A 14119-nucleotide genomic window follows, 5' to 3' on the forward strand; every position below is an offset into this window, starting at 1 on the left:
CTTATTCAGTAATTTCTTTCACCTCTCTTTGCTCTGATTTCTCTGCTGTGTAGGTGAATCAGAAAATACCCCACCCCCTGTTCTAGGTTTAGCTGCCAACACCCTTCCTCCAGACCCTGTGACCTCTACTGCTCCTGCTGATTCCTTCAATGGTATTTCAGAGAATCACAGTACCATCGTGTCTCGTTTATAACTGTTCTAATCACTGTAATCCATCCACTGATCTTGTCCTTCCTAACCACTGTTTTCTTATTATTTCAGTCTGGTACTCTACGGCATTACTCTTAGCGATGTGGACCAAATGTCTTTTTAATTTCCTTTTAATTTTGCCATGGTGGAGCAGTGCATGCCTCGCATTCCAGCACAGTAGAGGCATTTCATGGTTTTCTCACTAACTGTAGACTTCTACCGCTCAGATGCTCATCTCTGTTAATCCTGTGGGTGCTCTGTGTTTGTATGTGAGTGTAAATATAATTACACATATATTTAACAGTTCTAATGGGCATACACAGGTGCAGGTGCTGTCGAAAAAAATTTTCAGTTGCACAGTAAGAGAAAATGTATTATGGAGATGATGTTTCATCAAAACTGTCCTCTTTTTCCATCTTGAGAGCCTTTTTCTGCAATATTTTACAAACAAGCAAATTTGGCACAGCCAATGCAGTATTTTCAGCCTCCTGAAGTGGATTTTGGCCAAGCTGCCATTTGTAACAAACTCAAGTAGTTGATTTTGTTTAGGCAATCAGGTTTTGTTTTCTTCTGTATTGTTCAGTTATGTTAGTATTATTATAAAAGGACTTTATTTTTTATTATAAAATTACTTTTTTTATTATAAAAGGTCTGTGAAGTAGATGAGTGCTCCAAAATTAAGAACAGATTGCATATAGGATCTCTAATTTTGATTGCAGATGTACTTGGCATTTTGAAAATGCAATGCAGCCTGTGCTTTTAAGAACTAGTTCCTTCTCTCCCCCCACCAAAGCAGGAGCTAGGCTTGAATATTACTCCTGCAGAATGCACAGTAAATGTTGTCCTGCCCGTGCTCTAACAGAACTATTATTTCTGTACACACGGATTCAAATTTTTTTACTAATTATTGTTCATGTACAGATTTGGACATGCAACTGATGTTTTGTAGCACACTAGCATTGTACCTGCTTTTTTAAAAACATGAACATAGAGAATTTTATTGTTTGCTGTAGTAGGTGGAGGCAAATGTTGCAGATGCCACTGAGGCAATGTTTCAAGGGATGTAATAGGGAATGCAGTAACTTGCGGGAGAGCAGAATTAGGGCCATATATATGTCTTTAGCTGAAAGTATTTTTGGTTTTGAAAGAAGGAAATTAAAATCTAAGGGACAAAGCATCTATACTTTTAGCTTTTGAGCATCAGGCAGTGATTGTCATATAGTAGTACTCTGTAGTAATACATAAACAACATTTTTCTGTCATTCTGTTGAATAAATGGCAAACAGACTTTGTCAAACAGAAGAAATAACAGAAACAAAAGTGCTTGAGGTAGTAGCAGAAAGCTCTTTTTTTTTTCTTAAATAATAAAATCTCAAGCACAAAAAGATAAAGCCGAATGGCTTGTACCAGATCAGTCATTAAAACAGTTCTTATCGTGCAAATGCACAAATGTTGATTATTTCATTTTTGTATTAGTATAATACCTGAAGTCTACCCCAGCTCTTCCAGATTGAAAGTAGAGGAGGGGGCAGAGGGGAATGGAGGTGAGGAGTTTAGAGTTGTCATATGTGCAGTTCATTTTCTTTAGGTAACTTTCTGCTTGTGCTGGTCTTGAATGTCTCTTATCAGAATGGCTTCAGTCATTCAGACCTGATACAGAATTATTTGCCTGTGGCAGTATAAAAGATAGGCTACTGTGAACCTGAAATGTTGAATTCACAAGCAGAAAAGTTGCATCCCAAAGCACGTCTTATAAAATGCTGGTCCCCTGGCAGTCGGAAAGAGCTTATCTCATGCCTTATTCAGTGCTATGATCAGTGGCAAGGGCCAGGAGTACAAATGCAAGGTTAATTTTGGGAGTTTATCAACACTGTGATGTGAATACAAATATCTTTAATGCGTCTCTCTGCAGCATGTGACAAACTTTCAGCTTCTACAATGAATCTGCCAAAGCAAATGGAATCGCCAATCAGTAAGCGCCTCTCCTCCTCCACAGCGGCAATAACACATTCCCCCGACAGAGGCAAGTGAATATGCTGGTCTCCTACCAGCATAAACTCTCCTTCTGCTTAACGCACTTCTTGTCTGTTATTCAAAAGAACTCAAACATTTTGGGGGGGGGTGTTGTAATTTAATACAATAAAATAGTTCTGCAGCCTGTCCCAAGACTGTGCTGCCATGCTGGAGATCCTAGGCCAGCGACAAAAGCTGTGGGATTTTTTTACTGATTCCTTTTCAATTTTCAATACTCCAACAAACAGGGTTATAAGTATATATGGCAACTGCAGCAATATCCTATAACTGTACAGCTTGTGATCATCTAGCCAAATAATGAAAAACAAACAAACCAAACATGCAGCTCAACAATAGACATGGGATGTACCGTGAGCAGAAGTACGTCCGATGAGCCACCTGGGAGACTTCAATCTGGTGACCAGAGTTGTAGAGCCTTTTAATTTTATTTGAAACACTGATCCATCAGAGGCTCAGCAAAAGATTATAGTCTTGCAGGATTAGTGGTTACTAAACACTACAGAAAGGACTGAAAGGTTTATCCCACTGTGAACTCTTCGGAATTTTTTTGTTTGTTTTGTGTGTCTTTTTTTTTTTTCTTTTCCCTCCCCTTTTTTAATCTCTAATGAGGGGAAAAAACCCACCTGAAATAAATAACAATGAAGGCTTATTTCTAGAATGAAAAGAGAAGGTAAATTTACTTTCGTTTCTGAATTGCTTAATGAATACTTATCAATAGCTTTGAGGTTGTTCTACTAGATGGCTATATATATATATATATGCATGTAATAAGAACATCTATAAATAACTTTCTTACATAGTTGATGCTTTTATTTATGGAACAGGAAGGAATGCAGGCATATTGTATAAATAAGACTTATATAATGCAGTGAGACTGCAAATTTTAGATGCAGTCCCAGTATAGTTGGCACACTAGTGAATAGCTGCGCTGTTATACCAAATGTTTCACCTTTTCTACTGGGGAAAAAGGTGAACGTTTTTCATGCTGAGTCATGAAAGCAACCATTTTGCAGAATGGAACGTGCCTCTGTGTAAGAACAAAATGCAACACTGTCTTAACATTACTGTATTTATTGTACAGGTGGGAAAATTACTTTCTCCATTGTTTTAAATTGAAACCTTTTTTCAGAGGGAATGAAAGTTAACTTTAAATGTTTTAAATCTCAAACACTTCAAGTTGTTTTTTTTCCATTTCATTTAATCATATTATTTCAGTTATTTCAATGTAACATTGTTTTATTTTGTTGCATTTTAAATTTTTTATTTGCTCCCATCCTTCAGCTCACCGCATGCATCTTAGTCCAATGGAAAACTTTATTGTTTCTCGATTGCTGACTCCCACACAGTCATCTTTAGCCAGAAGCAGAAGTACACTAATGCTTTCTGAGCAGTACAATAATCCAGGTAAAAATGTGAATTACTCACTTTGAAACTGTTAAGGTATGTTTTTGGTTGCATTTGAGTAGTTGCTGAAAGAAACGAAGTACTATGAACCAAATGACAATTTACATGATAATACAAAATCAACAATGAACTAAGTTGTTCATGATAGCAGTGTATTTAAAATCTTGAAAAAAAACCACATCATCTTGTCTTGTTCTAAATGGCTTTTTAAAAAGAACACAGTTTAAAAAAAAATACTTAATAAAATCGCTAAAACCTAGGCCAATGGAAAACTGAATATATTCATTTAAGAAACAGTATTTTAGACCAGTGTGTGACATTTCTCAGAGGCTTTGATAGATTAATTTCATCCCCTCTCATACCCAAATAGTGTGTAGAACAAAAATCCCAGTGCACCATTTGAGCCTTAATTATTTTTTCTAGGGTTCCAGTTCTTTGCTGTTAAATTACTTTTTGCCTTTAACTGTGTGACTGTATGCATATTTTTATACAGGGGGATGTGTGTGTCTACACATATAAAATGATACTTAGAGGAAAAAACAGAGACACTGATGGGAAGGTGTCAGTTCCAGAAATTATTGATCTTTAAGAAACTAGAAATTAGGGATGATAGGTACTATTCCTATCTGTAAATGGCAGTCTAATAAACCCCTTACGTTGCAAACATCTACAAAACTACTGTTTCCAGTCCTGCTAATACTTGGGCAAGCGCCTGACTTCCAGAGTAGTTCCTGCTTATAAAGCTATACCTAGTCATAGTGTTTGCTGAAACAAGGACAAAAGTTTAACAGCTTTTTTTACTTTTATTGAAAACAAACAAGCAAACAAACAAAAAAACCCCAAATCCCACATTCAAATGCCTGTGTGTGAAAGGAAACATTTTTTTCAGGATAAAACTTGAAATATAAGACTGATAATATAAGACTGACAATATAAGACTGATAATTTTTATGAAAAGTATTGTCATACAGCATGGTTGAAATAGGCTCAGGTCCTGCATCTGTGCTTTTAATACAAAGCTATGTAAAAATTAATTACAAAGTAAGCCTGCTTTCCTTTGCACATTACTTCTTTGTTGCAGTGCATAGGGACATGGGTATTGAGTGACTCTGAAATAACTTCCCTCGTTTCTGCATTAAAAGCAGCATCTGTTGGTAGCAGAAATGCTGTCATACAGTACTTGGCCTATGAGAAAATTCCCAGTTTACTTACTGCTCGGGGAATCAACTAATGCTAAGACTGAACAAAAGCCAACTTGAAATTGGATCAGTATATTCTGCGTAAAATTTTGAGGCAAATCACTGGGGCCACCTATAGATGTTGTTTTCTGTGTTGTAGTTGATATTGAAGAATTCAATAGGGACTTTCTTTGTCCTTCCCCACTCAATTTGTTTGTAAAATCCCAGCTTTATCTCTCTCTTCATCGCAGAATCTTTAAAGTAGCACGCTGGCATGTGTGACGAGGATACAATTTGGTCTGCAGATCACTTTTCCCCCCCCCCAGCTGAATCAGGAGTGCTGATTCTGGGAACAGCTCTCAGAAACAGCGTCCTCTTGTCATTTCCTCGCAAGGCAATCGGGCTGTAGCACAGGTTGCAAACAGCATCAATACTCAGAGTGGCACTTGATGGTTTTGCCAGTAATTGCCAGCAAAAGGGTTGAGGGAGATCTCCCATTTGTGGTGTACTTCTCTCTGTAGAAGTAATCTCCTGAAGAGGGTTCTTCCTTTTCAGGAGCTCATATTGTGCTTCATGTCATTCTGTTTGGGTCAAAATTGCTCTGCTCCTGCATTTTCTATAAGCTCAGAAATGAGGAGTCTCAATTTAAGACTCTTTCTCTAGGGCAATGCATTATTAATGTCACTCTGAGTCAAGATAGTCAGGAAAACAGTTGTTATTGGATGCATACAATTAATTTTTTTTTTTACAGTTGAAGTAAAAATATTTATCTGAAGAATCATTTAAGTTTCTGAACAGTTAATGTTCAGTGAACTTTTACCAGCTTGCTGGAAAGTCCGTCAAAGAATAGACAGGTCCAGTTAAACTTAAAAGCATACAAAAAGGCTTCATAAGAAATTTTATAGGACTGCCACCAATTAAAAAATAATATTGGAAATGTGAATTCCTTTACATTTGAGCATAATTACTGCTTTTCCAAAGTCAGTATCCTTCTTGACTTCAATTGAGTAAGATTGGAAACTCACTGTCACATGGTTACAATTAGCATATGTCATTAATAAAGCATATACTCTGTTGATCGTTGTATATGTATGTGGAAAATTCATTTTAAAAGACAATATGAACAAAACCAGGAGTAAAATATCCCATTTAAAAAAAAAATGCTGTTCATATTGCAAGTAAAGAAAAAATACCCAGAAAATCTTGCCCTGTAAGCTGTAATTCATGCGTCTCTCTCAAACTTATGTCTACCACAAATAACAATCACTGAAATACCTACAGCAGCATTTAATTTAGGTTTGGCTTTGCTACTGTGTTTTGTTTTGTCTTGTTTTTTTAATTAATTGCTTTTCAAAATAATACTTAAGGTATTTAGGAGCCCTTGCCATGTTTTAGGCTACTTTAAAAAATTAAGAATTCCCTACTCTTCTGTCACCTTTCTTATTTTGCAGTGTTTGTTCAGAAGTCACCTAACTAGAATTGTTTGATTACTCTTTTTATCATACGCAGAGGAAGCTAGAGTTTTCAGAGAAGAAAAGAATCACAGTCATAGTCAGGTGATTCAAAAGGTATATGAGTAAGGGAGCGATATTTTAGAGATAATTTTTTTTAAAAATTAAAAATCCTATAGAATGTTACTTTTAGGTGAGGCATTGTTAGTAAACACGTGGCCACGTTGAATGTGTTACATAACGTGATCTTCTGAGACACTTTTAAAAAAAACCTTGAAAACTATGTTTGAACATTATAACATAAAAGTATGCTATTTTCTCCTCTCCTTTTACTTCCTCTGTCTGTGCTCCCTTTTGCTCTTGCTATTGTACTATAACTCTTTAGTATTCCATATCTGTCCTCGTGTAGCACCAGCTAGTCCTCTTAAATCTCCCTACAAGCCTTCCCCCACCCGAAGCACTGACAGAAAGAAGGCAACTTCACCCTCCACTTCTGATGCCATGAAAGGGGCGGCTGAGGTTACTCAGGTGGGTTTGCAATGGTTTTGATTTAATTTGAGTAAACTGAGGCAGCTTCTGGTTGCTATCTTTCCCTTTACATTCATAAAAATAAAGTGCTACCCCTGTTGTAAGAAACAGCGATAAGTAAGCAAGCCTTGCGTGCATCTGTTGCTTTCGTGCTCCTGTTTAGCAGCATTTTAACATCTTCCGTCTTCTGGGAATCAATGTTGAGCATTGGTATTTGGAGCAGCAACACCTTTATTTTCAGGGAACTGAGATTTCTAGCACTGGTGTATGTTTCTAGACTTGCCTGTAATTACTGGGAATGGGGATAACAAGCAGGATCTCTCTACTGAGTACAACTATCCAGTCTTGCTGGTTAATTAGCAAGCTTCGTGTATGTCGGAAACTTGCCAAGTGTATTGACAATGCCTCTGTTTTGTACCAATTGTTTAACTCTTTCTGTGGATGTTTTCAATGCTGTTTGCTTAAAAGATGCATTATTGATCCAGAAAAGCAAAGGCAAGTCATTTACTTTCTCTGAGTCTACACAATGTAAGGCAAGTTTTAAAAAATCTATGGTAGGGCTGTAAAATTCACGTAACATTCTGTGTCTTGTAATAGTTAATAAATAGTAGGGGGATTCATGCCATTTAAATTAGATGCAAGAGAGAGGACCAAAGCTGGAAGCTAAAGATTTGTGTAGTGTCTATCTTAGGTGTGATTCACAGTGTTATACCCAGCAGCATTGCCACAAGATGCCTGGGCGCACTACTGACCATGTCTTAAGAGGCGTTGCAGGAGCATATAGATGATTTTGAAAACTCCACCCAGCACCACCGCCCCTCCCCAGAACTCTTGGAGAGGCTGCAATGTGGTTTTATTTATCTGCAACTTGTATACTATGTCCATGCAAGACATGGTTGGGGTTTTTTTATGTCTATGTAAAATAAAAAGCTATGCACTTCAGTCGCGAGCTGGTGTTTAAAAAACTTTGTATGTTACACAAATCTGTTTATATGCCATCTTGTTAATAAAACTATCAAATATATTTTTGATGTATTGGTCCTAATTATGGAAACTAAAATGAACTGTGTTTCTAGACTGAGAAGATAAAGAAAGAGAAGCGAACTGCAACACCTGGTTCATCTTCTGGGATGGGATCTCCTCTAAGAAGATCTGATTCTCCTGCTGCTGTGTCCAGAAGATCTGCATCACCTGCGACACCTAAGTATGCCTTTCTTATTAGTGGTCTAATATGCTGTGAACTTGTTACCTATAAAGGAGACAGATTCTTGAGGAACTTCTCTGAAGTGTTGTGTAAAATCTAGTTAATTTTAGTTATACGTACACACATATACAGATGGAGAGAGAGATGTAGATGAACAGATATGATATATATAAAAAATTGTGTTAGTGGTCACTAGAGACACTTCTCTGTCTTTTCTCAGTCTTTTGAAATTATCATCGTGCATTTCATAATTCATGTGAAGTTTTATTTAGCACTTATTTTTAAACGTGCTTTTGTTTTACTTGGTTTTGAAGAAACTCTGCCTAATGTGAAGAAATGCATAGAAGATAAATGCTAACTAGAAATTCCAGCATTTAAAATACTCATTTCCTATTGCTGGCATGACCATCTGGTTCCATAAATATACTTAACTATGCATCATCTAAACCATCGGTTTTAATCTTTACTTATTTGAAGACTTCTGTGGGTTTGTTGCTTTTTGTTGTTGTTTTCTCATGCAGAGTTGTGGACCTACACTGTATCTGGGTGTACTAGCAATTGAGTTGCTTTTCTTAGCTGTCCTTTGCAGACACTCAAAACTGTAGTCTGTGTAGCACAGCTTGCAAATCACAAGTATAAGCAAATGTGTCTTCAGCTTTCTTAGAACAGATTATTAAGTCTGGCTGAAATGCAGAAGAATGTTGAAGTAGTCATGGTCTACAGTAGTTTGATTTTTTTTTTGTTGTGTTTTGGTTTTCTTCTAGACCTTGTTCATGGGTCCTGCTTCTGTCTTGCAAATTATGTCCTTTTGTCCGATTTTTTTTTTTAATCTGAACCTGGGCATATTCTGAACCAGTCTTGATGATTCCCTTTCTGACAAATTTATTCTGCCTCAAAAGCTAGCAGGCATTCCTTTTCTGTTTCAGCTCTGAGTGTGTAGCCCTTTAATAGAAGATGATTTTGTGTGTGAATCTGGTGTTAGACAAAACACAGGAAACCATCTGACTCTGGGCATTCTTTTTGCTTTAGAAATCCCCTCGCATAGAACTGAGAAATTGCGATTCTTGGTTTATATTATAAGGCTACAAATTCTCAAACTTTCAATATTATACATACAATGTCATCAGATTCTGAGCTATGTAAATTTTGTGAAGAATGGAATGATATGAAATGTTAATGATAATCAGCTTTTTTTCGTTACAATTTTGAGCAGATCATTGTCTAGGGACACTCCAAAACGTACAGAGAAAAGTTTGAGCTATAAAAATGCATAATATTTTGTAAGTACTGATATTCCCTGTTCAGAAAGCATCTTTCAGTTCAGTCAGCCAGTATAAAAGACATACCAAGAGACTTACTTAGTTAAGCAAAACGATTGGTGGGAGATGGATTGCTGAGAGTGAAGCACTTCTTGATGGACTGACATTGAAACGGTTGGTATAGCTCATCATAGAGACATCTGGGGAAAATAAAGAAAAATATTTTGTGAAACAAACAGATGTTTAGTGCTTCATGGGAAAAAAGTATGCCCAGTCTTAATTTGTAGCACTAATTTCCGTAAAAGGTTAGGCAACAATGGAGACTTTTTTGCTAGAGGTGCAAATTATGAGAACCTTTTTATAGTGAAATGTTTTCATGCCTGTAAGGAATCTAAACTACTGTTTTTTAGAGGAAGAAGCGTATGCTGTGTGGAGGAATTAAGAAACCTACTGGTGGGTTTCTCTGTGATTGTGAGCCACAGTAGTTAGCCTTTTTTTTTTTTCCTTTTTTCCTCCCTCTCATCCTCAAGAGACTCTGATTCTGACCACTGCTAGAAATGTATTACTGAGCATTTAATCTTAACTTGGCCCAATTAGAACATCCTCCTTGACCTTACGAGAGATACAGTAAATAGAGTTTAAATCCACTCTTATTGCTGATAGCAGAAGGACAGTTCTGTTTCAGCACTCTCAAAACTTCCCCTCAGAAATTTAAAATAAAAAAGACATCCTGATGACCATACTATATTATTATATAAAGATACACATTTCTTTGTACAACTCAAATGCCAGATAATGATCTTGCTGGTCAGTGTATTTTAATTTAGGCAGTCAGGCTTTTGGAGCCTTCCTTTAGATTATACAATCTCATCGTTTTGTTTAAAATTAACTTTGGAACTTAAGTATAATTTCAGTGTGACAAATTTTAAAATTTTCTTTGCAAACCTGACAGTCTTTGACAAGTTTAGTCTTTCTCCTTCCAGCACACCATATGGCCAAAAAAAATACCCTGGAAGAAATAAGAATATGTATTGTATGGCATTAGTAGTTAGTGATCCTGCATAGCACCTTAACTTCAAAAGCTGTTGAGGAAAGAATCAAGTATGGCTAGTGATTTAGATGATAATTAGCTGTGCACATTTTTGTTCTTAGAAGTATGTGACTTGACATTCAGGTTTTACTCGGTATTGTTCTAGTTACTAGTTCTTCACAGTCGTCATCTTGGTTTGTGAGTGGTAGTTCCTTGTCATCTTTACATGTTATTTCATTATTAATTTAAAAAGCTCCTTTTATCATGGTAAAGTAACTGAAACAGGCTGAAACAGACAATAAAACTTCAACTTAGAGAGACAGTGATTGATGGCAGAATAGATCTGCAGTAATTACATAAATAAAATACAGTGTTTGAAGGTGCAAATTTTACTGAGAAAGCAAAAAAGATCAACCCAAAACTTAACATCCAAGACAAAATGAGTGACTAAATATGGACCTAAAAAGGAGAAAAAGGGAAACAAACAAAAACATGTTGAGCAATAATTAAAAGCAAGGAAGGAATTCAAAGCTTGAAGATACTTGAAAAAGTAAATATATCAAGAAATGTCACACATGAAAGAAACCCCAAACTATTGCTTGGGGATCAGTTGACAAAGGTGAAAGTTAATGGATTGGAGAGCTAGGATAATTGAGAAATTATCTTTTATTTTAATTTTGCTATTGGACACGGGATTCTGTAAAGTGCTCCTGTTCTTCAGATCTTTCACAGGATCAATAATACCAGGTTTTTTGGTAAATTTTTTTGATGCTTTGTCTTCAGAGATCTATACATTAATTGGTTTATTCTTGCAGTATCCCTCAGAGAATAGGTAAGTGTCCTATCTTATAGATTGGCAAAACAATAAAGCCTGTGTCCTTCATGTGCCTTTGGGTAAATGGTCCCTTTGAAATCAATGGGACCTGACTGACTCAAGGAAGTAGGATTTAGTTTTAAGTGTCTTCAGATAAGCCATAGTATAAGCCAGTGAATAAAAATGGAAATCTCTGACAAGCCTCCGTGTTACATTATTGTGCCAAAGCATTACCTCATATGAGAGTGAAGAAGCAGCAGGGAGAAGGGAAAAGGGACTGCAGCGCTGCTGGTGGGTGGTTCTTGGTTCGTTTCTGGTTCCCAGCCTGTGTCACTGGCCTTTTGCTCACCCTTTCATTAACTGAACCCGTAACCTGGTGGTTCTTTTGGGTGACATCCCGTTGCAGCCGTTAGGACACGCTTTGATGTCAGAAATGTACATGCTCAATCAAATTACAGAATATCGATGAAATATGAACCTAGAGTAGTACAAAAAAGCCCAAACTTTTAAAAGCTTTTAAAATGACCTATTAGAAACGTGTCTGCATGTGGTGAATTTCTCATAGAAGTAGCTTCTATATTCTACAGTGACCTAGTTTTAGATATTATTTGATGTGTGCTACGTTTACTTCTCTTGATCTTTGTTTGCCTTGGAAAGATAAAAACAATGAGTAGAATGTTGGATCAAGACTATTTTGAGGTTTTTTGCAGCAGCTAGCAAGAGACTACGCCAATTCAAGATTTTGAAAACATCTGTAATAATGCAACTATCAAAATAACTTTTCTCTACATCTATGCTGAGTTTGTGCTCTTTTAAGAAACGTAAAAGAGAAATGAGCCTGTCTGTGGCTAGAAAAGATCAAAACTTAAGAGTGAAAGAAAACTGCTTTTGAGAAAATAGCACAAGTAGCAGGGCAAAAATGTTAGAACCCAGCAATAGCTTGTGATCAGAGCAATCTCAGAAAGCGGGCTTGAGAACATGCATGTCTTTGGTGTGGTTTCAGCAGAGCTTTTGTTGAATTAATAGGGAGATATGAAAAAAATAATGCTGCTCTGGCATTGCTCCAGATTTCTGATTTAAAGTCAGCCTTCTGAACTGCTGTAACCGATGACCTGTCACATACCTGGCTTTTTGATGGACAAAATTGGATGTGACCTCTCACTTGCATGCTACCTGTACTTTATTTTTTTTATGCTTAGCAAAAGTAAGCTCAGAATCCCTCTTGTGCTCTTCCTGAGACATTCTTCTGCAGTATGGGCTATCCCTCTTTTAATTAAATAAGAGCCACTGTAACTTAGGGACCATTGGATCCTCGGATGTGATAGAGGTTCTTGCAGTGCATGTGGGGGTCATGATGAGAATGGCTTCTTACAAGCTGCTGCCCCCATGTCAATACAGGGTGTTTAGATGAGAAAACTTAAGACCTCCTGGAGGGAGGAAGATGCTTCCTGTACTTCTGTATTCCCCTGGAAAATCTAGTGACTGAGATGAGTCACCTTTCAGACCACATGCTACCACTTCTTGGATTGTGGGGAGCTGCTGTCTTAACTCTGTGGTCCTCATCAGGCACACTTCTGTGTTTCCACATTCTTACCAGGGTTTCATTACATCCCTTGCCTCTTTTCCCAAGGCAAAAATAAAACATTTTGTAAACCTAAGCAGACCCCTATGCCAGTGTTTATACATTTTTCCTTAATAATCCCATTTTTCTGTCTTCACAGTCAAGTTTGGTCCTTTCTGGTGAAAAGTAACATCATTTAAGTACTATTAAAAGGAGTGATTTTTCCAGTAACAATTCTGCATTTGTCTAGGAATGCTAAGTTGATAATATGTTTTAAATACAAGGGGGAAAATAGTGTTCATTTAATGCTTTCTATTGGCATCCAATAAATGGTGTAAAATTTCTGAAAAAAAAGATTCTTATTCCTGATGGGCTTTCTCATCTTTTCACTCCTCGCGCTACACTGTTGTCGTCCTTGCAGTAATCTGGTTTTTATAGGCTTCTTCCTTTTAGTTGCTTTAAAACAAGCAAAGCCATGCTTGTTTCTTCTTCTGGCTGAAGAGCTGTAAGAAAAAATTTCTGCAGGTCTAAAAGTTAAAAGATGCATTACTTAAATAATAGATTCAGCACGTGTTTCTAGTCCAACAGGTAAGTTGTACAGCCAGTCTGCTCTAATTCCTATGCAGTGCAAGATGCTCTCATGACTAGACTCCTTCCTACCAACGTCTTTAATTTGATTGTCATGTCTTTATTAGAGAACAATTACTTCTGTGCTAATACTGAAAATGACTCAGCCTTAGTTATGTGACTGTTGTGCTCCTCCTGTCACAACAAGTTAAATAAAAGGCACTGCACAGAATGTGTGGTAAAGTTGGGAATGTGAATCAAAGACAGCAAGAAGGGACTGTGCTTTGAAGAAGTGTCTGATTAGCAAGAAGCGTCCTCTGTGCTGCAGAGAAGCATAAGGAAAGTTGTTTACTTTTTATTTATACGTTATATTTTTATGAAATGCAGTTTGAAATGACTGTAATGGTGAGGCACATATGTGATGTACCTAGTAGGTAGGGTCTTGAAATCTCTGCCTTTGTCTTTAGGAGGGCCTGGGAATCCATCTGTATCCCAAAGAGACAACTAAAGACAATGCTAAAACCAGATTGGGTCAACACCAGCTGATCTCATTGGCTTTTCCGATTGCTCTTTTTCACAAGAGCTGGAAACAGACTTGCCTGTCCACATCTTCCAAAGCCTGTTTCTGTCAGGGAGCAGCAGGAGCAGGCTGCCCTGCAAGGCAGGGCGAGCCAGGAGCTGTGGGCGGCAGCAGGGCAGGCAAGGACAGGGACCTCACCCACAGGACTGCATCCCACAGCAGACAAAAGAAGTGACCAGGGCAGGACTGGTGATGGTGACCAGGGTCAGCCAGGAGTCCAGCGAAAGCCAGCAAAGGCCTTCAGGAGGCAGGTCCAAGGACAAGCCAGGACATCAGGTCGGGATCAGCAGGTTAGGAGGCTGGGTACAGGCGTAACTACA

General features: G+C 37.4%; 1 protein-coding gene across 5 annotated transcripts in view; it reads left to right on the top strand.

Annotated features, from left to right (window-relative positions):
* MAP7D2 (MAP7 domain containing 2) overlaps positions 1–14119 on the top strand; it is an 86725-nt gene that overhangs the window by 61447 nt on the left and 11159 nt on the right. For 2 of the 5 annotated variants that reach the window (XM_075775431.1, XM_075775422.1), the window contains 5 exons: positions 53–152; positions 2102–2212; positions 3505–3627; positions 6642–6784; positions 7861–7988. In XM_075775431.1, the coding sequence (XP_075631546.1) occupies positions 53–152; positions 2102–2212; positions 3505–3627; positions 6642–6784; positions 7861–7988 (605 nt within the window). Of the gene's footprint in view, positions 1–52; positions 153–2100; positions 2213–3504; positions 3628–6641; positions 6785–7860; positions 7989–14119 lie in introns of all 5 variants that reach the window. The other 3 variants (XM_075775394.1, XM_075775403.1, XM_075775413.1) reach the window with 3 other exon arrangements.

This window comes from Balearica regulorum, chromosome 1, assembly GCF_011004875.1.
Source record: "Balearica regulorum gibbericeps isolate bBalReg1 chromosome 1, bBalReg1.pri, whole genome shotgun sequence".
In the NCBI taxonomy this organism is placed as follows: domain Eukaryota; kingdom Metazoa; phylum Chordata; class Aves; order Gruiformes; family Gruidae; genus Balearica; species Balearica regulorum.